General features: G+C 33.1%; 2 protein-coding genes across 6 annotated transcripts; one reads left to right on the forward strand and one right to left on the reverse strand.

Moving 5' to 3' along the window:
- Positions 1–6: 6 nt before the first annotated feature.
- LOC125502305 (hippocampus abundant transcript 1 protein-like) lies at positions 7–23,291 on the reverse strand. 3 transcript variants are annotated; one of them, XM_048663400.1, is made up of 10 exons: positions 23,002–23,291; positions 8,875–9,092; positions 8,392–8,489; positions 7,260–7,410; positions 6,726–6,875; positions 4,653–4,840; positions 4,382–4,591; positions 4,099–4,244; positions 2,796–2,892; positions 7–2,736 (listed from the first exon to the last, which is right to left on the reverse strand). In XM_048663400.1, exons 1-10 carry the CDS (start codon positions 23,080–23,082, stop codon positions 2,630–2,632), a joined length of 1,446 nt encoding a protein of 481 aa, XP_048519357.1. In that variant the 5' UTR covers positions 23,083–23,291; the 3' UTR covers positions 7–2,629. The 3 variants fall into 3 exon arrangements, with proteins under 3 accessions (XP_048519357.1, XP_048519356.1, XP_048519355.1); XM_048663399.1 differs by lacking the exon at positions 23,002–23,291 and adding an exon at positions 13,649–14,359; XM_048663398.1 differs by lacking the exon at positions 23,002–23,291 and adding an exon at positions 12,999–13,256.
- Positions 23,292–23,948: 657 nt separating this feature from the next.
- On the forward strand, positions 23,949–25,683 carry LOC125503324 (zinc finger protein 266-like). 3 transcript variants are annotated; one of them, XM_048663409.1, is made up of 4 exons: positions 23,949–24,300; positions 24,389–24,474; positions 24,533–24,587; positions 24,650–25,683. In XM_048663409.1, the coding sequence occupies exons 3-4, from the start codon at positions 24,551–24,553 to the stop codon at positions 25,606–25,608; spliced, it is 996 nt and encodes a 331-aa protein (XP_048519366.1). In that variant the 5' UTR covers positions 23,949–24,300; positions 24,389–24,474; positions 24,533–24,550; the 3' UTR covers positions 25,609–25,683. The 3 variants fall into 3 exon arrangements, with proteins under 3 accessions (XP_048519366.1, XP_048519365.1, XP_048519367.1); XM_048663408.1 differs by lacking the exon at positions 24,389–24,474; XM_048663410.1 differs by lacking the exon at positions 24,389–24,474 and having other exon boundaries at positions 23,949–24,232.
- The last annotated feature ends 95 nt before the right edge of the window (positions 25,684–25,778 follow it).

Below are 25,778 nucleotides of genomic sequence, written 5' to 3' on the forward strand. Positions count from 1 at the left end.
AAACACTTTACATAAACGTTATTTATTTTCTTTTATAATAGGTGTAATTCTAATCTCTAGAATACTTTTCAGTTTAATTATAATTAGTCTCCCTTGTCATATCTACAAAACATGAAAGTGTCTCAAATGGCAGACATTAATAATAAAAATATAAAATTAACAAATATGTTTGACAAGAATGGCCTTGACGATTATATCTTCAATTTTAACGATATAAGATAGTTTACATTGAAACCTAATTTAATAAAGCATTTGTATTATGTTCTTGCTGAACGTTTAAAGCGGGAACAGTATTCGAGCTAAATTTCTCAAGGTCTCAATGAAAAGCTGATCTATCTAATGTTTCTGCATATGCAAAGTTCCTCGGTGATAAATTAATGAACTAATAAATACCACAGCCTAAAATTTCGAATAATCACGAATAGATGAATGATTATTCATTGTAAGGATGATTCGTACAAAAATATTCGTTCGACACCACATCTGGTAGATACAATTGTACGAAAGTTTGAAACATTAAGAAGCAGACTTTAATCCGAAGAACCCTGGATAGCATACTGAAGAGTAGAATGGTAAGTAGATATATCGCGATAATCACGATGTGTCACTTAAAAAAATCGTATTAACATTGGCTAGGGATTGATTGCATTATTTTTACTATTATACTTATTTGCATTTATTTGAAGTAAAAAGCAAGTTTGCGAAAGAATAGCTTTGAGGGTACTGTTAGGGTGAGTTATTTTGTTTACACTTTTTTAATAAAAACGACATTTTGACAAGCCAAGTTTAAGTCAATCGGAAAAATTTCAAATTTATTTCATTTCGTAATCTAAACCACCCAAAAAATAACAACTAAACGTATTAATTTTAAGCTTAAAACTAACTTTGTACATGTAGAAAAAAATATAAAAATGATACAGATATTGATCAGATGATACAGAGATTGGTCGGTAAAGTTTTTCAGCAAACAAATACGAGAAATGTGAAAAATGTTCCGCGACGACAATTTCAAATTGACTGACATTTTTTCAGAGCTCTGAATGGAATTGTTTTGTTTTCAAATTTCGTACAGTTTATTCCATTCTGACTTCAATATTGCAATCATAGTCATCATTCCTGTAAGAACCCATAGTTTAGTATTGCCAATTTACTTAGACTTAACTATTACAGCTTGGATTTTGTTCACTTCTTTACGGTTTAACTCTAAATTCCTAACAGCATTAGGAACTAAGTTAAACAATTAGCCATATACAAAAAACATGTAACTGAAAACGAAAAATCCTCTCAAGTGGGTACGTAATTATTGCACTTATTTTACGAATTAGATGACTTCAACTGACTTTTGGACAACATTTTGCAATACTTGGAATATATCTTATTTACTTTTTATTTAACTATTGTTATGCTTTGATGTACTTGCTTTCTTTTAAAAAATCACATTATATTTTTGTCGTAAAATTACGTAATTTTTCATATGATAAAGTTTTAATAGTGAGGCCAACAAATCACTATGCGTTTTATAGGTCTAGAAAATAATTTCTATTTCGGGTCGTTTAACTGCAGACTACGTCCAAAATAAAGAGTAAATAATGACGTATTTGCCATGGAAGCAATGAAATAATACTTTTTCATTATTTCCATGGCAATTGATGTTTTCAATTTTATAATTGGATTAATAATTTTCGAAAATATACTCATGCTTGCCCGTGCGCAACAACAATTATTATCGATAATTTTACAGTTAAATATTCAATTTACTAAACTTCCTACAAACTCAACGAGGTCTCTTATATTAGCAACCCATAACGTATTTACTAATTCCATATCAAGGTATTAAATGCATTGAGAAGTCTATTTTAAAGTTTGATATGTAGAAAAGCGCAGAATTATATAATTGTAATTCAACATAAACTATACAGCGTCCTTCAGCACTTATTTAAATTTTTTAGTTTAAAATAAAAGAATCTTTTCTATTCTAAATCATCACTCTTTTGCATAATTTAATACCACAGTTGAATTACAGTTTATCTGGAATCACTATTGCTTATGTTGAAAATTGAACTACTTCTTAGCATTGACATATCCAATATGGAATTTGTTTCACAGCTGGCCACTAGTCTTATACAGTACACATTACAATATATACACGCAAGATGTTCTTTTTCCAAAATATACATTATATAATTTGATTTATTTATATAATGTAAATATTCCGATATTATTTAAAACAAAATCTAAATAACTCTTTTTCCTATGAGATTTTATAACTGCTGAAGCCAGTTGGAATAGTAGTGAATTGAAGAACGAAGGGAAAATCTATAAAGGTTTTTGAGTGGCTTTGCTAACATTTAAAAAGTACTGTTTTTGAAGCACAATTAATAAAAGTTGCTGTCAAGTCAAGTTTAAACCGATTTCTCTCTTTGGTATTGACTAATAGAATTGTATCGCAGAACTTTTTCGCTGCTTTTCAAATTATTTACTCACAAGCCGTTACCACAACTTTTACCTCAGTTCTTTCACGTAGTTTCATCTTACATTTTCTTCTAGAAATAAACGTAATTTAGTTGCCGATCGCAATCAATTACTCTCAGTATATACAGGGGCGGATGCACGCAGTTTCCAACTGCTTCTACAGTATAGTTGGGTCGCCACTGCCTCTACCTGTTATAAGTGGGCTCAAAGTTCCCGGTACCCTTTGTCCTCTTTCCATTTCATAATGCGTATCTAATGGAATATCTGAAATGGATATTAGTCAATAAACTTTGCAAAAAAACACTAAATAAATCAGCACTTACTAGTTTCAAGAACGGTTTTAGTAGGAATGAAAGTAGCCACAAAAATGGCGCACAAGACTAGAAAGGCTCCAAACACATAAGGCGGCCCTGGCATGAGCTGAAATAAAGGCATTTTGTTATTTGAATATCTTTACCTCCATTTTTCTAAATGCCGTATTTCATCTGTATGGTAGGATATACAGGGTGGTTCACTAACGACGTGGTCGTAATTTACTTTGTTAATGCCATTATTTCAAGAAATTGTTTCAAATAAAACTTGAGACAGAATCGAAATATTCACATTCTATTGAATTTGCAACAAAAATCTAATTATTTTTCATTCTGCACTGATTTTGGGTTTCTACATAGACCACCCGGTATTTTAAAACATTATTTTAAATTACGATAAAATAGCACCTTTTTGTAGTTCTACATAAGTTTTATAGAAAGTAGATAAAAAATAGTAATGAAAATTAATTATCACTACAAATTGAGATATTTGCAAAAAAATAATAAGAGATTTGGCAACGATGTTGTTGGTTTGTTTGCATCTATAGAACTCATTTCTTTATCGTTAACATTGCGTAACAATATGTTGGTTGCTGTATGCAATAAAAATGAATACAATTTACTATAAACTTTTTCCAAAAAAATATGTTGAATTTTTGAACAAAAACATTATTTATTTAAAATTTGAATTTGTTCATTGCAATGGAATTATAGCTATCGGATTATCAGATAATTAGAAAACACATGAATAAAACACTGCTTTCGAATAATTCAAATGAATTACAACTATCGAATAATCCGATTGAACCTCTTCTGCACTCGGACGCTGCTGTCACTTCACTCTCCCCATGGTTCTCGTCGTCGCTTATATAGTTTCCTCCAGGTAACCCAGAAGGTTTTCGAAATCTCCAGTCCAGGTGCGAAATTTCCCGCTTGTCAGTGTAATATTTGACAGTAAATGGGGCCGAAATGGGGCTCCCATTTACTGAAATACCATGAATTTCGATCCCCCATTCCAAACGTGAGTACCCCAGGCCATTTCCGTTACAATATTTTAGGCCAGATATGCTCTATATCCGATGACTTCGTTGTACAAATTTGCAGATAGATCGTACATCGGGTTCTTAAAGGTCAAATACGCCATAGACCGTGAATCACCCTGTATATAATCATTTGCAATATATGAGTTTTTAGTGAGATTTAATCATAAATTTTTTTTTATGGATTCCCTAAATATTTCTAGACGACTCCCCCAGAGAAACAACCGCAATTTTAAATCATGCTAAAGCACATTTTGCATGAATACAATTCTTACCTCCGTGTAAGATTCAAGAGTTTGAGTGGAATGTGTAGCATTTTGATTTTCTCCCTCGTTCAAATCAACGTGAAACATGTAGAAAATTATTCCAAACATGGCAGGTCCTAGACCATTGCAAAGTCCCCTCATGCCAGTAACCATTCCTGAAAAATAAGATTATTTTTCAACCATTGACCAACTCATTGGAATGTATACGAATGAACAACATTTTTTGACTTAGTAAACAAGAAATAACTAAATCTAGATTTGATTAAAAATCAGATCATTGGACGTGCATTACCCTGGACAACTCCTTGTCGATCAGCAGTCGTATGAACTGAAACAAATGCTGAGATGGCCGGGTAGGTTATAGACCCGATAGAGGCCAAAATACCAGCACCCCACATCATCCACATGGTGGTACCGAAACCATACCACAAGAGTTGAAGCATCTCGAACAGTAAACCAAGTATGATGGTGTGTTTGGCTCCGAGATTTTTTATTAAAATACCTGAAACAATATTCACATTTGTTCCTATAAATCTCCTACTTATTGTGGAAGTTCGTCCTACCTAAACATAGTTGAGTTATAACGGCCAGCAACCCAACTAGCCCCACAAATACCGCTACCATTTTGGAGCTCCAACCCATTATTAGCTTTAAGTAAACAAATATACAACTATACTGCCCCGACTCCGGTAAGTAGCTTAGGAAGACTGTTATGCACAGTAGTAGGATTGTCGGGTCTTGACCAACATTTCTAAAATGAAAAAAATATGTCCGATGAAACACCAAATTGTACACAATAATTGCAAAACAAGTTAAACAGATGCAGAAAATTATACGCGGGAGTTGTGTGATAACTTCTTATGACACGGTGTGAATGGATTGGAATGCGTAACGGCGTCGTTATGTCTGTCATAAATAAAGACAATAGCTACGCAGTTCTCTCTCGCACGCACACGCCTCTCGCGAGTTCCATCTGATTCCATTAGGCCGGTCGTCTGTTATAATAGTGTGTATGCTGTGGTCCGATCGTGTGAACATAATAGTGTGTAGTCCGTGGGTCGGTCTCTTTGGATGCGTTTTCGTCTGAACTGCTTTCGTCAGAAATCGTGAGAAAAGGAGCTAATGATCCAATTTCATTGCAATGTTTCTCGTTCGCTAGATCCGAAATCATTCGTGAGAATTTGCACGAAGGATTGTAAGTAAAATGTAACCTTCGGCCGGACGTCCTTTGGAAGGAATTAGTCATATATGGGTATCGTCCACTGCATCTGTTATGTATCAAATAAGCACATTTATACATAGTAATTATATATCTTCCGAGAAGACAATTACAGTTTAAAAGAAAAAAAACTATTGGGCTGATGATACATTAGCAAAACCAAAAGAATTTGGAGAATTCCATGATTTATATGAATATTTTAATGTTGATTAGTCTTCTGTTAGATTTTTATTTAGAAAATTTAGAAAACAAACTACAATCGAGCAAGATAAAATCGAGTGGAACAAATCGTTTCTTATAACAGTTATCATAAACCAATTGTCACTTTCGTAGGATTGTAGGAGATGATGATAACGTAAATACCAGCGAGTCAACTGCAACTATTGAAGAATGTTAGATGTTGTAAATATAATATAAATTTTCATTCAAAAGGAAAGTAAATTACCTTTTTACCTATTCATGATACATTTATCAATTATTAGAATTTAACTTAAACAAGAATATTGAAACTATAAATTAGTATTGCCATAATGCGTTAAACGAGTTCAATATTTTATGGTTTCTATTAATAATATAAAGTTATCACTTCTGTCGGGAGTCCGGTGTCCATCACATTTTTTTATTTCAATAGTTTAAAAATGTACCCATGAAATGTGTTATACGTATGTTTCAGTTTTTAAATCATCATCAAATGAAAGCTTCTACAAAGACTTTATTTTAAACAAAATAATATATTTAGATAGTTTATAATAAAATTTATTTAAGTAAAAATCAAAATTCGCATACAATCAAAATATGTGTTTTCTTCACAACTAACAAAGCTTCAAGGTTGAACTGGTAAGAAGAGAAAACATATTGAAGCTCAATATCAACCTCACAAAACTGACGATTGGCCATATTCATTTTCACCGTAATTATTTTCATTTGTTCAATAAACTGAGGATCTTAGAAATTACTTAAAGGCCTGATTTTTTTTCTAAATGTTGGTAGACTGATACAGATTAATGGAAACTTATTTATCCGATCACCTCAAAGGTTCCAGAAATCGATTTATTATTTATAATAATCATTAAATAGAATTATTTGAGAGTGAACACTTGAAGTGTATATTATGATTTCTAGCGTGTAATTTGATTTTCACGTTTTTTTCTCGAGCAAATAAAGTTGTATCCGAGGTTATGACAGTTTTTCTACAAAATGAGAGTTAACTTATTGTCATTTACAGTCTTTATAGAATCTGACTTTCAGTTGACTGAAGACTCACACATTTCGAAGACTTTTAAATCGTGAATCCATCAGATAAAGAAATGTTTGATTATATGGAAGCCATTAAAATAGCGGATGTTAACCACAAACGCCTGGCTGTTAACATGATATGTATGAAAATCAATCAACATCATCTGGTAAATTAACTTACCTTAAAGCTGAGAAAGGATCTGCTTGTTCCCAACTTATCGGAGAGACTCGAACTTTTTCTGGCAAAGATTCTGGAACGGCAACAAGAATGAAGAATACATCTAAAATAGCTACTGCTGTCGCAAGTGCAACGACTAGAGAGAGCGACCATCTAAAACAATAAATAAAAAGCAAATTTTAAATTGATTCATTTTAGTCGGAGATCAGAGAGTAGGGACAAATAATTTCGAGCTTTATACAGATACTTTTCCAAAATTATCTACAGTGTTCATACAATGCAATATTATAATTCTCCAGTTATCGTTGATAACCCGTTGTTTTATCAGACTATGAAGGCTTTCACGGCCGGTTAAATCACATTTAAGAATGTGATTTAACATTCTTAAATGTAATCCGTTGTTTTCACAAAGCGAATGGGTCAGACTTTAATTGTTCGAGAAAACATTAAAAGGCTTGTTTAACTAATATATTGACTGTTATATCCACATAAGTTGAGAAAAAAACGGCAATAATTTCAGTTACTTGAAAGTCTTACCTGTCCATTAAATAAGCTCCCAAAGCTGGAGAAATTACCATACTGGCTGCAAATGTGCCACTAACTAATCCGTAAGCTAATGATCTTTCTTTTTCATCTGTTACATCGGCTACATACGCGAACACAACGCTGAACGTAACCGCAAACACACCTAGAAGAAAATGATTCAGATTAAACTCAATTTGAACTACTAGAGTTCTTTTAAATATTGTACTTCTTAAGTGCAACCATCAACGACATTAATTGAAAAAAAAGGTTGCAATGATAAAGTATTATTCAATTTAAATTTCCGCTCGAAATAAGCTAATGGAAAAATTAAAACTTTTTTCGAATTTCGATTTTTTCCGGATATCTCCGGAAGTAGCAGGAATTTTAAAAAGTTTCAATGAGCATTTTAGTAAGCTCTAGACTGCGCAACTTTGGCCCAAATTAACCAATCACGTGTCTAGTATGGTTACCGAGATGTCCATGGTTGAGCTCCAAACACGGACACCCTAGATAGAGTTATAATGGTATGTGTTGTTTTTTTAAACAGTTAAAGTCGTAAGTTCTAGTTCAATCTTCGTCTGTACAGTTCTCTTGTTCTTTCGCAGTCCGTGTCCTCCAGGTTATATCTTACAGAGTCTATTTTGTTCCTGATTTTTTGTTGGCTACTGATAGCAACACTTTAACAAGAAACAGATCATTTGAATACCAAGCAATAAACGAAATATCAGTAAGCGTCCGTCGTATAAAAATGATAGGTTTAATGGCTCATAAATGAATTGTCGTCAACGTGCTCCAGTTTAGTGAACAATTATTTTAAACTGTACGTTTACGCGGTTGTTTTTGATAAGATTATGTTAACTGTAGGTTCAATATAAAAAATAAAAAGAACTGTAAAAACCTTATCAATAAACATTTCCATATTTACATGTTCGTGGGCTATTCAAAGCGAAACATGTAAATCCTGAAACCGATTGTGTTCTGAATTTACATATTCAACTTCATGAAACTAAACCACTGGCTTCTCTTTTGATTTCAGCAATTTTATTTACTGTAATACTCTACAGTTTTTAAACTTGTTATAAGTTTTATTCCAGCTTCCCTAATAAAATTCTGTTTAAGAAAATATAAATTTCTTTCAACTCACCTGATATTGAGATCATGGCAAAGAACCAAAATGTGTTGATAGTCATAAGTGGAATTGGCAAGCATGTGAAAAATACAGTCACCAAAAGGAATAGTTTCCTGGAACAAAGATTGGATTAGAAAAACACTTGTGATATATCGTATCGTGCATAACCCTTTGTAATGTCTGTATTATCTGTTCTGATAGCAGGACCGAATAGAATAGAAAATCTGTCAGTCGAATAGAAAATTTCTCAAAAACATTTCTTCCCTATATTCATGGCTATCGTCAAACATAGCACTGATGAAGAACTGAATAAAAGTAGAAACGCCGGCCAGTTTGGAAAGTAAACAGCGTTTTAAACCAGTCCCAATCCCGCTATCAGAACAAATATTAGGCTTAGGGCACGCTACTACACGCATAGTTTTCAAAGTCTTTAAATAAGAACGGTAATTACTTTCCTCTTAAAAGGATTCATTACCTCATAGTTTAGGTTTTAATTACCTGCCACAAACGTCGCTAAGGGCTCCGACGAGAGGAGCGCTCAAAAAGCTGAGAATTCCTTTAATTCCCATGATCAAGCCATTCATTAAAAAGGTGTGATCAGGGAACGTTGAATTCAGCACCGAAATGACGGGCATTGTGAGCAAACCCCATGCAAAAAACTCTAAGAAAATTACCACCAGGGCATGGTATAATGACGGTCGACCAATGCCGGAGGTCTGAAAAAGAGAACAGAAAATTATTTTACAAAATCGCAATGTGAAAAACAGATACATCGACTTATACTAGTTTTACATTCCTTCATTCCCTAAAATGTTGCAAATTCTAACATTTTAACAAGTCATTTTACGCAGTATACACGTGTTTCATATATAGTTCATTCATGACTCAAGTTATAGATAAGATTATTTCTTTCCACGATACTTTACCCACAAGGATGGGGGCAAATTGTTCTCGGAATAATAAAAGTTGTAAATTTGCGATGATTAAGTCACAACAGTAACAGTAAAATACAATTTCTCAATGTGAACATTCATTTACAGTTTCATTGTGGCTTTTTCGATAATAACCAGAAATCGCAAACCTAATAAAATCGGATGCAAAATTCTGCTCATATTCATGCAAACGTGGGTTTTTAAAAATATGATTTATTGATCACCACAATACACTTTTTTAAGATAACGAATCAAATATTTTTTTATACATATACATACAGCTAAATACAATTTAAAATTAACAAATCATTTCAGGAAAATTTGTTATTGCAGTAGTTTGGACATAAAGAATCCAAATTGCGCATTGTTTCTTAAAACAGTTTACTGAATATAACAAATAGATATAAATTACAGTTAAGACAGTTCTACATATGTGTATGTAAAGGAGTATTTGCAGCCATTGGTTAATATTTGATGATTACGAACAATAATCTATTTTCGGCTCCGAGTGTTTAAAATCGTTCTAGTTTCCATTGCATTTCCAGACTAATCATCGGTAATTATCCAGAAGTTTTAAATACCCGTATTGGTCAATGATATATTACATATTAATAGTTGTTTTGCTGCTTAATGTAAAGCACTCATATTTTTGTTAATTCTTCATAAAATTACATTTGAAGGGGTTAAACACAAAAGGGTGCAAGTGATAAATAAAAAAATGGACAAGTTTAAAACTTGAGTGAAATATTGCTAATGAAATAAAATATAAATAATGTGATGGCAATAAAACAGAACAAATAGCAAGGAACTAGTGGCAAATTTTTCGCAGTTTGAAACCATTTCTATAAAAAAGTCGTGAAGGTTTTCATCTGCGCCCTCACTGATTCTGGTAGTTTTCTTTTTGTTGCGGATTGTTTTTTTATATTTTCTGTTTTACACTGCGCAAATACTCGTGGTGAGTTGATGAATGTAAGATAAAGGTTGGATGAAATTGTAACCATTTCTTGAAAATCTTTTGGAAAAATATTTCGGCACTCTTCTCTTTAAGCTGCAGCAGTTGACACTTCTTCCCTCTCATGGCGAGGCCCAAGTACTCCAGTTTTCGTCGTTTGATGGTTAGTACCACTTCCGCTTCTTTATCCATTCTCCGCATGAATTCAACGTTCGTCACTTTGTCCATCCCCGAGACTCCAAGCAACCTCCGATATACCCACATTTCAAGGGCCTCTATTTTCTTCGTATTGGCCTTGTTGAGAGTCCACGTCTCCATTCGATAGAGGAGCACAGGGAAAACATAGCATATAACCAGTCGCATCTTCAGCTTTAGATTGATGTCGTGACTGCCAAGAATGCTCTTGATGTTGATGAAAACGGCTCGCGCTCTTTCAACTCGTATTCTGATTTCCTGAGTGAAATAATTGTTGTTATTGGCTCTCATTCCCAGGTAGTCATACTTAAGTATGCGCTCTATGGGGCTACCATGCATGTAGATGTCATCGCTCACCCTCCGTTCTTTCGAGATAATCATAAATTGAGTTTTCTTAACATTGAGTGTCAGGCCCGGTTTCTCACTTGCTGTAACTACTTTGGTAAAAATTTGTTGAATGTTTTCTAGAGTTTCTGCGATTAGGGTCGTATCGTCGGCATACGTAATATTATTTATAGGCCTACCGTTTATTTCTATACCCATCTCTTCTTCATTTAGCGATTTTTTCATAACCTCTTCCGAATAAATGTTAAATAGCAATGGCGACATCACGCAAACTTGCCTAACTCCTATTTTAATTTGGACTTCGTCGGTTATATCAGTTTCAACTCGAACCACTGCTCTCTGGCCATAGAAAAGGCCCGTTATTAGTCTTGTCTAGGGTATCAAGCTGTTTTTTAAGTACTATCTCGACAAGTTGGTCGTGTCTGTCTTTAGCAAATGCTTCATTATAATCTATAAAACATGTATATATATCCTGGGTTACATCTAAACTCCTCTGAACTAAGATATTGACCACTCAGGATTAAACGTGGATCGTGGGGATGATTGTTTCTTCTGCCTCCTTGATCATTTCTATTACTATGGCGTAGCCTCCAGGGGCTCTGTTATATTTTGATATATGAAGAGCATGTTGTATTTCCTCCTGTGTTATTTTGGAGATGTCGTCCGCCCCACATTTCTCACTTTACTAGATTTAATCGTTTCTGGTTTCTTTATTTGTGAGATATATAGGTTTAGATAAAATTGTAATTGTAAAATGTGTATAGGTCTTGGTCATCTTTAGTATTTCCTTCTTATTTCTGGTTTCCCGGTGTTTGGAGTCTTTAGGGCTATTAATTCTTTCCTACCGTTGTTCCTCCGTAGGTATCTCATGTTTTTATTATTGTCAATTGCATTTTCTACTTCTGCGAATCCTTGCGTATCATTTTTCTTGTTTCTCCTGTGATCCCGCGATATTCTTCGGTGTTTTGTTTGCCTTGGCCGTACAAAGTCCTTCTTTTTTCTATCAGCTGAATCGTTTCCGCTCTTAGTTTGCTTGTTTTTCTCTTTTGCGATATTGAGTGTTGTCTCTTTAATTATCCTTGATAGGTGTGTTGTGTTGTCACTTGGGGTCACTGTTGAGCTTATATTTTCGCTTAATTTGACTTTCAATTCGTTTTGGTATATGATATTGGTTTCTTTTAGAGTGCTACTATCTATTGAGTCTGTGTCGTCTTTAATATATGCTTTCGGCTTCTGTATGCATAATTTAGCTCTGACTATCCGATGGTTGCTTCCTCTGTTGAAAGAGTTTAGAAATGAGATGTCGGTACAAACTTTCTTGGACGATGATAGAATATAATCGATTTTGTTACGTGTTCTGTTGTCAAGGCTCATCCAGGTCTATTTTCTTTGTATTTGTTAAAAAAGGTGTTCATTGCATAAAGTATTTTGTTCTCGAGAAAGTTGCATAATATATGTCCTCGTGTGTTTATTTCCCCTAGTCCTTGATTACCGATGTAGTGTTCGTCATCGGATAGCTTTTTCCCAACAATAGCCATGAAATCGCCAATAACCAGGTCATTATTACATTTGTCTTTGTCTAGTGCACTCCCGATGTCCTCATATAGAATATCTGCTTCTTCGTCTTCGTGAGTTGATGTTGGTGCGCATATCTGAATTATTCTGATTCGGTAGTCCTGAGACAACTCCAAGGTTACATATGCTACTCTGTCCGAGATTCCGTTGTAGCTTTGAATGCTTCTTGAATCATTCTTGGGTGTATTAGGAAAGACGAAAACAACAATTCTTGACTGATATTTTGTACATTTAGTTGTTTAATACAAATATGAGAGTTCAATGCCGCGATTCTGGACAATTTCTGTCAGTGTTATTGTGTACAAACAAATTAAAATATATAAAACATTAAATATCACAAAACACATGTTTGTACATAACAGTCTTAAAGCGTCATAAGGCCGAAACGATTTACGGAAACATATCTTATTTTCTTATACCTATTTCTTATGAATGTTGCACTGAACAAAAAGTCTCCAAAATTATGCGCCATTAGTTCTGAATCACCCTGTATATGAACTCTACTTGTTATGTAGATATAACTTCTATACATTACAGTATTTTTTTCAATTATAAAGCAGTAACACCCAAAAAAATCAAATGAAAATTTAAAGCCAAAACAGTCTAAATATTTAAGAACTTACCCATGCTTTTAAGAATAGAAATAAAATTAATTCTCTTCTTTCTTTTGGCTTTACTGCTACTTCGAAATTATTCTCAACTTCCAAATCCGATTGTGTATCCGAGTTCATTTTAATTAGACTTTTGCACAGAGAAACTAGTAGAACTTTACGGTACTGGTTTAGGAAAAAATAGAGATGGAAATCTCAGCACCACGTCAAATTGGATAAAGAAGCTTTATTAGCGCACATTGTCTTCACGCTTCGATGCCTTTATCTAAACTACGACACTAACTCCGATAAAACCAGTAATCAGTTAATCCTCCATATGGATTTTGGCAAAATGACACATACCTACCTATTTACTGACCCGATTAATTGGAAAAGTGTAGACATCTTACAAATCAACACGAAACACATTTTTATATCTTTTGATCACAATTAACGTGATGGTTTTGATTATTAGAAATTGTTCTCAATAATCTAAATATAAACAAAATTAACTAAATTAATTTAAAAAATATTCTCTTTTTGAATTGGTATCCAAAATTTGCATTGTGTTGCAAATGAATAAAAAATAATTGTTCAAATGAAGAAACAGGTCACAACATGTATCAAATTGAACAAGCTTTGTAATAATTAATCACATGTATTTGAATGTATTAGGTACTCACCGGAAAACTCAAATAGCATCTTTTAAATCTTCTAAAGTTGAGCACATATCTTTTGATACAATAATAGAACACTAATAGGCACATAGTATGATCATATCCCTCAGATGGAAAGTTAAAAACTAAATAGTACTAAAATTCAGTCACACTAACTAGGAAATAATCGATCACTCATCGGTCATTTCAAACCACTCGAAATGGATGTTCAAAGAAAACTCTCACTTGGAGAGAAAAACAATACGCACCTAATAAAAAAATGTCAATACTTATTTACATTGATATCATCAGTCTAATCGGCGAATTGTCAATGACTATAGGTACAGGAATTATAAGAGCATGTGAATATGCACTATTTAATTTTCACTGTCATCACCTTATCAAGACTGAATCGAAAACTAAAATCCGAGGTTCCAATGCTATATTGTTTAGATTCGTCTTTATCATTTGTGATAAAACACTGATAAAACCATGCAAATAAGCTCTCTAGATACATTTTTACATACATCGAGTCTGTGGTACTGTTTAAATCTGAACTATTTCTGTTCTCACCTAATTCGAACTACATTCTTTGTTCCCAGAAGATTTTATTTTTATTTTTGTAAGATTTGAAAAATCCCCAAGTGTCATAACGTATCGAGGAGTGTGATTTTATTATATGAACAATAGAGAAATTAGTCTCTATTTTCGTAGTTCATATCATTCATAATTTGGATCAAGACATATTTTATCTATTCTTTTAATAGAGACGCATTGAGTCCAACTGTTAGTAATTGTAATTTGAAATCTTTCTTATTAGCATTAATATTACACAATGTTCTTCTTTTGCGTTAAACGTTATCAACGCTTCATCTTCTGTGTCGCCCAGCACTTCAGCAAACTTATTTGATTTCAATTCATAATTCATTCAACAGGTTTATATTTCGCAATTCATTTTTTATTAGGTATTTTACATTATCTTGAATGAAAACTATGACCAAGCGGTCATTTGCAAAGAAGAAAGGACGAAAATACAAGACTATATAGAAAACTAAGAAAAAGAGCCAGAAAATTAATGAGAACAAAGAAGAGGCTGCACGAGCAACGAAGACTTGAAGAAATGGAAAGAGATAGCAACCATAACAGGTCCAGAAAGTTCTATAAAGAAATTTCAACTACAAAAAAGGCTTCAGACCTAAGGCGGAAACCATACGTAAGAAGGAAGCATAACGACCAACAGAAACGAAATAGGGGACAATCAAAAAGCAAACAAAATAAACAGACTACAACCGAGTACCAAACTGCAGAACCGCCGGTAGAAGAACCCACATACGGGAGTTCCACTTCAGAACTAGTTGACGGTTTATTTTCAGTCTCTACTAATTTATTACAATCCTCAGCATTAATTTATTTTTTTTTCAAATTGAGGAATGCATTTCCTGAAATATCTCCGATTACAATCACAAGAGTTGGTTTCAATAGCTCTAGAATTTGTGGGTTCTAATCATAAACTTTCTTAAAATCTAATGATAAAAGCGATATGATTCTGAGCTCCCGTACGCGGAAATGACTTAAACATGTCCGTGCAGATCAGAGTATGAAGGTTTTCACTTTAGTACTAACATACAAACGAACGATCGTTTCTGAAGCATCGCAATTCACCGCAATCAAGAGTGGAGGTGTCAAAAATTATGGAGGTTTAAAGCCATACTAAGCCTGCGATCATCCAGAGGTAAACGGGAGATCATTTCGCTGCAGTGCCTCAACAATTGCCTATAGAAGACATCATTCCCATGTCGATAGTGGTATATGTATACCTCCAACCAATCCTCCAGATCAAAAAAGTCCAAGTCCCACTGTAGTCAAGAGAACGGAGGACTGAGGAGGATAGGAAGGTCGGAACGTTACTGGATACTACCACATGCACATGAACAGAAGTCCAGCACGTATTCTTCGGACATAATTCAAAAAACCACCTACCGGACTCATAAAAGACTGTCAGCCGTTTCAGGGAACATAAATGGTCTAAAACATCAGAAGCTTGACCACCGAGACTATGGATTACCGAAGATTCATAAGTCAGAAGTGCCACTTGGACCAAATGTGAGCACTATAGTGTGTCCACCTACAAAGTCGCCACCAGATTATTCGCCAAACTCTTAAAACCAAAAATTGACCGCACTGAGAGCTTCAACTAGAATTGAAGACACTTGAAAAGTTAAAATGTGTTTACACTTCTTTTTTACGATGACGCCAGTGGAAGTATTCACAGAACAGATTCAAGGGTTGTTTCCTTACGATATAGTCAAACTTGTAACTAACCAAAATGCTTGTACAAGTTTAAAAAACATAAAAACGTCTCTCTCATAGCGAAAGAGTTTATCATTATAAGATAATTCTTGTCAGCGTCTCGCTTCTTTTGCCAAACAAGTTAGAAATTTTTTATTGCTAATACTTTAATAGGCGTAAATAAACAGTTTAACTTTGTGTACTATGTCTCATAAAACAAATGCCTTGTCTATCACCGACCGCACTGAAACTCACACTGCACTATAATAATAATGAAACAAAAACTTGGATGAATTGTTATCCTGTAATCAATAAGTTGCAATCGTACTGAACGGGAAAAATTCAACTGTTACCTAAATAATTAATGACCACGTCTTTAATCAATAAATTATTTATGGGTAGTAATAATTATAGCTTTCTATTGCGGAATAGTAATTAAGTACATGATTGGTATAATTTTTCGCATTATTCCAGAAAACCGAATTTTCCTGTATAGAACACACGATCGGGACGAAGTCTACTGATGATCTGTGACCAATAAAAATATATTTCAATGATTAATCTTAAAATGAAAAGATAAAACATGTTAAGCGCTTCATACAACGCAAATAATAGAATGGGCAATTTTCACGTAATTACTGATAGCTTTGTAGAATTAATGAAGTATCGGATGCATGACTATACAAAACATTGCTTGCTACAAGGATTTATCATCGATTTTTCCAAGCTCAGATCTAATCTTTACAACCTACAAATGCTATAAACTCGAATCTTATCATGAGACCAAATTAAATAAAAGCATTTGAAACACTTTTCAAAGATTGCCCTAAATATGAGTGAATCAAACTTCATATGTATCTTCAAATCTAATAGTGTTAACAGCTATTAGGTGGTACATACATATAAATTTAGAAAATACATTTAAATAAAACTAATTGAATGTCAGTTAAATTTAATATGGAAGAAATATTGTTATTGATGAGCATTACCCGCAGTCATAATCTAGTTTAAATCTAGTTAAAGCTAATAAGAACGATTAAATCTACACTCACTTTCAAAAGTTTTACACCCCCCTGTATTTACTACATACGTTTAATTTATACAAAATTGTTTTATTGGTAAATAAAACATACTTGTTTACAAGTAAAGGAACTGATTGAATAATAAAAAAATTGTTTACCCCTTTAAAATTGTGATGCTGATTGATCACTAGTAGCCGGCATTAGTATCTGAATCGTGCAAGAATCGTGAAGCATGCCTAGAATCGAGTTGTCAGATCATTTTCAATCGGAATAATCCACCAAGAAATGCCCAAGATCTTATTATTGCTGCTACAGAGGAATGGAAAAATATCCCTCAGGAAGTAATCAATAATTTGATTATTGGAATGGATATACGTGTGAATGCGTTGTTAAGAAGTAGATACTCCAATACTAAATATTAATTATGTTGTTGAATTTATTATTTTCAGTTGTTCTTTAAAAATTGCATTTTTTATATTAAAAATTTTTGCATCCGCACTGTAATTTTCTTTTTATAACTGATAATTCGTTGGCATTAAATCTATTTTGCGGTTTTAGAAGCTTTTAATCTATATTTAACACCGGGGCCTGCAAGGTTTTACCAAATTTTAAAATGTCCAAATAACTAGGGGGTTGAAAGAAGACTTTTGAAAGCGAGTGTACTTAAAATTCGGATTTCATATACATACAAACTTACTTTTCTGTCTGTGGATTAGAACATTTTCCACTTGCAGTTGTTTTAGAAACCTGCACGTATTCTTCTTACTAATACAACTTCAAATATCCATCTGAATAAAGTGTTTCAAAAATGAGCATAAACTTTCTTATTTAACTAAAAACTCACATTTTATCGAACATGGTTTGATTGTTTACCCCAATTGTATTAACAACAAAACAATATTTACAAATCCATTTATTCTCAATAAGTAAACAATCTTTGAAAAGGAGTTGAACTGAAACTCCAGGATACATTTTTGAATGCTTATTAGCGCGCACTTATTTAGTATCAAATAGTTGGACACTGTTATTAAAAATTGCCAAAAATGCCATTATTTTTTAATGGCGCTTATCAATTTTCTTAGCATCATTCAGATGACAATTGCATCCTGAAGTAGATTATTTATTTAAGCATTCGGAATACCAAACATCAGTCGTTGTAGAATTTTTCTGAATCATTTAGTGAACGATTGTTGAATTATATGGCGTACCTACTTAACAAGCCAAGGATACTGATAAGTTACGCAATTTCTTTTTTATATTTGCATGATAGCGATACTATTTAAGTATCAGGAATGCCACTTTCAAACGATACCAACAAAATTTAGGACTGAAATTAAACGTTTTTATCTTTCAAACAAAATTTAATTCCGAATCCACAAACGGGCTTTCAGCTATCTTCGAAATCGCAGGTTTTCACTTGAAACGCTCTGCAAGATATTTTTCTACACACAAATATATTTTTTTTCGTGAAAAATCGCTCATCATTAAACCTGGGATGTTATCACGCAAAATTAGCCGTTTAATCAAACCATGCTAAAGAAAGTTCACTTAAAATCAGAAAATCAGTACTTAAAGTGTACAATATACAGGATGGGCCTGTGAAAAGTTTCCACCACTAGTTTTGCAGTTGTTGAGCAAAAAAATACTCGACCACGTCAATTTTTGCTCAAAAACGGATTACTTTTTCCTCTACTTTGTATACAAGAAAAAGCTGCGTTTCCTAAATATAAAAAATTAAAAATAATTAACGTTTTCGACTATAAAATCTTTCGATTATAAAATTATAAGTTCGCTGTATAAAATCTTGGTGAACACTTTTCATTGGTCCACCGTGTATATTGGACTCGGTATGATCAATTTCGGTTGCCAACTAAATTTTATTTAAGATTCTAAACGAGCTGTAAACTGTTGATGCAAAAGCTACGTAAATCGAAATATTTGCAAAGCAGTGAAAATCATTTCCTTGTCATTTTTTGTGCAAATATGTCTAAACTTATATTCTCTATTCAAGTGGACTAAAATAATTAGGTTCAAATACCCATTGCGACTAATCCACACAAATAGTCCAAAATATGGCTTTTAGGCCGTTCAGCAGAACGCGTTCTAAATTATAATAAAATTGTTTCTTTAAGAAATGTTTGAATTGCTGATGTATAATTTTAACATCCAGACACGTATATACTGACTCATAAAGTAAACTTTTTTTGTCGCCGCTTTGGTTCCTTTTTATATTATTTATTAATGATGTAATTTTTTTAAAGTTCAATATCAATAGATAACAATAAAATATATTTCTATTTTACGCTATCCTTTAGACATTCGACATTTTTGTGTGCTCGATGCGTTCTCCTCTCCCAAAGAAACGAAAGCCAGAAGGCATTCAGAATAGTTTGGAAAAGGTAGTAAGAAACTCCCTGTATACTGGATTATCTGGTTCAAAAGAAGACGATCTGACCAAACTTTTATTAAGAAAAAGTTTTTGACGCCCCTGTTATTGATGGTGAAAGTTCTGAAAAAGTTATGTTTTTTGAAACATCGGGAGAATGGTATGATGGATTGGATAGCACCCTGTATATTTTTTGGGAATAGCGTTCTAAATAGAGATGATAACGTAATGACTTTAGTTAAAATAATGTATTTCAAAAGTGGTCTGAAAAACAAATTAAAAAACGTCTTCAAGTACAACGCTCTCCCCTAAAACTGACGATGCACGCATGAGTCGAAAAAAACCTGAAAACAAAAATTTACCACTCCGGAAAAATCCGGTTTTCATTGAGCATAAAATGCTTATTGTGCGCCTGATCTGAGTTGTTGTTGAACTGGATTGTTTCATGAAAATATGTCTTACATAAGAACACGTTCACAGCGAGTTTCAGTAAAATACATCGTACCATTCTCCCGATATTTCGAAAAGGATAAATTTTTTGAAGAACTTTGACCATTAATAGCAGAGGAGCTTACGGGACACCCTGTATATTGATTTAATCAACCGTCAATACCATATTGTGTTAGCCTTTATTACCAATAAAAGAAATGTATGGATATTTTCAAACAAATATTTGGGAATTAACCATTTCTTTTAACAAGTATTACATTATCGCATATTTTTTGTGATGTAAAAGTTGTGCGATTTCAATTTTTTTTTTCGAGCTAGTGCTAATGAACTGATCAAGTAGAAGATTACGTACACAAAAAATGTAAAAGAATGAGTGTTACGTCCAAAAGACTGTTTGGTCTGAAATTAATAGGAGCGTCTTTTACATTCAAAGTTCTTCTGTTGAAAATGTTAGTAAATATTCGATGAAGTTGATTGATATTCAGTTATAATTAATATAAAATGCTTGATAAACTCGGAACTAGTTTATGAGGGACAAGCATTCGCGCGGTTATTTCTTCATAGTTGCATTCTAGAAGGCGGGTACTCCTTTTGGACCTTGCACAACTCAAAGATAGTGTTTATCATGACAAGTTAGGCGCAAAGACTAGTGGCTTTCCATTATAATTATTTCGCGTGTTCTATCAGTCAATGTTATATTGTTTCTAGTTGTGAGGTATTTTGCGTAAATTTCCTCTAATATTGTTTCCGATCCGGAAATAGCATTCTGTACCACTTAGAGAACAAGATACTAATATTGTTAATATATTGGATAGATACTAATATGGTCATAATATTGGTCAAAGGTATTAGAAAGGTACCTGAGGATTATTATTGAAGCCTACGATAGAGATAACATTAAGCCTTCGATAAGAATTTTGAGTGAAGATTTGACGACCTAAACAAATTACAACCTTTACAAAAATATCTCGGAATAAATTTCACTTTGGACGCAACTTTGTGCTAGTTAAACAAAGTATTTTTAAATAAAAAAATCAGAATAGACCAGCTATTGCTACCTCCAATTTCATAAATGTCTTGATTCAAAGTTCAAACTTTTGCATTGAACTAGCAAACTAACATAAATTCCAAAATAAGTATTAAGTACTGTATTAAAAATGTTAGTACGGTGATTAAAGTAATGGAAGGAACGAATAGTTCAACTTATTGCATTCTAGCAGGGCAACGATTAGTGTATTTGGATTTCAAGGAGCGCTTCGCATTGAATTTTCTATGTCAATGGGCCAATTCATGATCGTTATTTTATAGCCTAAAGTTTAAATCAACTAAACATCGACTAAACATGCTTTTGTTCTTCAAAACACTGATTCTTGCTAAACTTCATCAAAACTCTCGAGGAGTTGGGGATAACTCAAGAAGCTCAACTAGATGGAATGTTATTTGTTACAAGTTTAATTATATTTTACATTTTGGACATCATATTTAATACAATCAATTTTAAATATTGATAATAAAATTGCGTTTTAACAACCGCTTATGGAAATAAAGAAACGAATGAACGCTAACAACGTTTTGACGTATCATCATTCTTCAGGATTCCTAAAGAATTATTTCGGTATTTAACATTCCATTTAGCAACTCCATTAGACAATTTAAAAAGTTCTTGTGTGATTTAAAGATTATGGTTGCAATTTATATTTTTACGAAATAGTGCTAATTGAAGGCTCAACAAGGGACTAAAGAACTTTTAAAGAATTTTTAAAAGAAAACTATTTCATAGTTTTCTTTTAAAAATGAAAATTCCGAATATGTGAAATACAAATATTTAAAATTAAAAAGTACCTTTGATATGGAATTAATATTTGCCCTTTTTAAATAAATAGTTGTGATTAGCTGTTGCCTGCAAGTCTGGACCCTAAATGTGATCAATTACTTGTTGAGAAACGATCGACACTTTAAAATGACGATATTTTCAATTAATTTATTAGTTGTTGAATTGATTAGTTCAACATTTTTTTCTTAATTACTTTCACACTCAAAAGCAATTTACTTTGTTTCATTCGGATTTCAGCCAAAATATCAACTTTACACACATCTAGAGTTTGGCCCCGAATGTCAGACTTTAAGATCTGTCCGCGGCTTTGCGCCAAATTATCCCCGTATTTTCACATTTCTTCTTCGTAATTTTCTTCTCTTCCAGTAATTTAGATTAACAACGACTGAACAAAAGCCTGTTTAAAAACAGGCTTTTTCAAGCATCTGAACTATCGTTAGCCAAATAACTCGAAGGGAATTCGTAACATTTAAAGAGATAGGAGCAAAAAATCAACATTTAAAGGCGCTCGACTTAGTTGATGATAATTTTAAACGCACCTAGGTATTCATTTAGAATAGTTTTGAATAAATTGCCTTTAACCAGGCACAGAGGTTTAAATATGTACATATAGTAAAAAAGTGAATTATTTGGAAAAGCTTACGCAACAAGACAATGAACATTATCAGCTTGTCTGTAAAGTGTGAGATATAAGAAAATAATCCATTGATCAAGTTTTTTGATAAACTATGATGGTATTTATAATTTATTTGCAAAAGTTAAATTTTTCGAACTGTTGAGATTTTATATTAGGTAGGTAATTAGTAGTTGGATTTCTCTTTTATTTAGCTAATAGGCTGGTCAACAAGAAATTAAGAATCGAGATGTGTAAATGTACCATTAAAACGTATGAGAATGTCTAAAGTAATACAAGACTTATTTCAAAGGAAGCTACTAGTTTGCCTCTAATACTGACTCTTCTAGTTTTAAGCTGTTAAAAATTTCACTTCTTAAATATGATGATAGATAAGAATGTCTAAGCATTTGTGATCTGTTTCTCAATGAGACAATTTTCTGATATGAGGACAGCTAATAAAGTCTTATGAAGAGTTGACAAAATTACATACTGTACGAAGTCCTTCAGTCATGCTAAGCACTTGAATTCGATCAAATACTGTCTTATTTCTTCATTTTACCGGAACTATGCACTAAATGCGACTTGACAAACTCTAGCAATTTACAAAACAGTCCAAATGAAAAATCAATTACATGTATAACATAGTAAAAGTTGATTAACCAAATAACGTTTTCGAATAATGAAACTGGAGAGTTTGCATCAAAGAGAATAAGTCAGTTAAAAACAAAAAAACTGGTTTGTTTGTAGAGAAAGCATATCTATAAAGAGCAATTGTCAACTTACAGTAACAACCCCATCTTTGGCAATGGTTTTTCTGGAACGGATGATCATTCCAGCCACTCGCTTTGAGTGTTTTGCCTTCATTCTCTATGATTCCCGCACTGACTCAGTCTAAAATATCTTAATTCCTTCACTAACAACTACACATTTTGCTAAAAATTTTCACAAAACAGAGCGATTTGTACGCCTGCCCAACATCCCTCATAACCCTACGCTATTGACACAGGACAACTGACAAACCTGGACAAACGTCTCTTTCGAACTTCTTTTTGTGTTGCCAATGTGACATCTATAAATCAATTATACATATTCCCCAACCAAGAGAAAGTTAACGAACAGACATTATTCCGACGTTGCCGTTATTCGATAATGGGAAAATTATTATGTATATTCTATATAGAAATGTTATATAGATAGACTTTATCAATCATATCAAACTCAAATAATTAAGTATTCATTAGTTGCATTATTTTCACGTTTGTGGTTTGTCAAGCACTTTTACTAGAATTAAATAAAAGTGACAAGAAGTACTAAAACAGCGTTACCTACAGGTTTTTCACAATTTTACAAGCTTGATTTAAATATATGAAAGCATTTTCACTGGTTAAACATTTGATGCGATTAATAAAACCGCAGCATAAAACATGTCGATTATGCTTACAGTGGCATTTTGCACATATCCAATAAGAAAATTAGAATCCATATATTATAAAATTTACGTTATCGAGTCGTAAAGTAGTTTCATTTTTGCTTGGGGTCATAAGTAGTACTCATCTGAATACATGATGTGGCCGTTATAATTAAATAAAAAATAAAATTACTAATAAATTCCAAATAACATCGATAAAGTCGCAAAAGCCAATTATAGCATAATTGCAAATAATATTTATATGCTCCCGGACAACGTCACCATGCATTTAAAGTCACATGGTCCGAAATAAATTAAAAGGAAGAAGAAATACGACTACAACCCAGTAATCGGCCCACTAGCTAACTATTGGATCAGAGAACATACCCCCTTACCTTACCCAGAACATAGGGGTGATATTTTGTGCTATTGGATTCGCAACTGGATAAACCTTGTTCTATGCTTCGCAAGCAGTCTTTATCTATGCCCGCAAGAGTTATGGCTTTAACGCCTGCTTCAAAAAAACTTTTACTTCTCGGTGGAGTTGCTTTAACATTGCATGCAGGTTTTGTGTTCATAAAACCCTTAGTTGCACCTGAAAAGAAGGTAAATACCGATACCTTAGATAAAGTGAAAAGCATTTAGCTCACTTTGCCTCTGAGAAAAAATCGTAGGTAAGTTGTATTAGGATTTCTTTTAAGGAATTGTTCTTTTCCCACTCTTCTAACAAAATAAGTTCGACATTGTCCATCTTTTCAACAGTTTATCCTCAGTTTTTCCGACTATAAACGCATCACCCAAATCACGCTGCAATTGCGATTACGACTGCGGCCAAACGCACCGAAACCGTACTTTAATCCAGTAATAATAGACATTCTATTCGTCTAATATCATAATATATTTCAGGTTTAGATTAATATAAAAATGGGCTTTGGAGACACACTCAATCAACTACCTGAAGGTCAGTTTCTTATTGGTTTGCTTGTTTGTAAGCAACGGAAGAATGCAATAAGACATTTTCAGGGCTCAAGCAAGGCGATGGTGCGCCACAGAAGAACGATTTCGATCTAATCGCGTCGCCAGAAACTTCTTCAAAGAAACGCAGGGTCGAATTGAAAAAGCATGAATGTCCTGAAATTGGTTGTAGCGCTAAGTTTTCGCGCCCCTATCGGCTAAAGAATCACATTTTGACTCATCATGGAGATGCAGGAAAGCCATACAAATGTACTTTTGAAGACTGCAGCAAAACGTATTCTAGTCAATCGCATTTGAAACGGCATGAAATTGCAGCGCACCTTGGTGAAGATGTTGAATCAACGGAGGTTTTATGTGAGGAAGAAAACTGCGGACTGATTTTCTCCAATAAATATAACTTGAAAAAGCATATTGCACGCATCCACGCAGATTTACCGTTTGAATGTCACACGTGCTCTGAAAAGTTTCGACGAAAAAGTCAATTAAATGTACATAAAGTTGAAATTCACACAGAAGAAGCACCATATAATTGCAAGGATTGTCCTAAAACATTTGTTCAGTTCCATCAATATCAGAAACATCAAAGAAGCCACAAAAACTACAAATGCGACTGTGACGAAATTTTCAGTAGGTGGACAGAGTATTTGAAACATAAGAAAACTAGTTGCTCCCTACCAAAAACGCAGTATACTTGTGCGATTTGCAACAAAACATTTAGTCTAAAGCAAAATTTAGCCGAGCACTGTCTTCACGTGCACTTGCCTGATAGTCGAAGCGAGGTCTTTAAATGCTCTTATATAGACTGTAATCGATCTTATCATTATAAGAAGAATTTAGATTTCCATATAAAAAAATTTCATAGCCAGATAGTCGACTACCATAAATGTACAGTAGAGAAATGCGGGAAAGTACTGAAGTCAAAAAAAAATTTAAAACAACACTTACGGCTTTGCCATAGTGATAAACCTTTGACGGAAAAAGTACGCAGGAAACCAAGAAATAATTAAATAATAAAGAAACTTTAATCAAAAATTAAAACCTCATTGTGTTTTCGTATTACTAAATAAATAGTCTCAAAGTTTTAAGTGGTTTATCATTTTCCAACAAAACTAGTAGATTTCTATAATTAATTCAGTGAGTTTAGTGGCTATTAATGTTGTAAAAATATGTATTCGAT

Source organism: Dendroctonus ponderosae, unplaced genomic scaffold (assembly GCF_020466585.1).
Source record: "Dendroctonus ponderosae isolate FM_Combo_2020 unplaced genomic scaffold, Dpon_F_20191213v2 Dpon_F_20191213_19, whole genome shotgun sequence".
NCBI classification, from domain to species: Eukaryota; Metazoa; Arthropoda; class Insecta; order Coleoptera; family Curculionidae; genus Dendroctonus; species Dendroctonus ponderosae.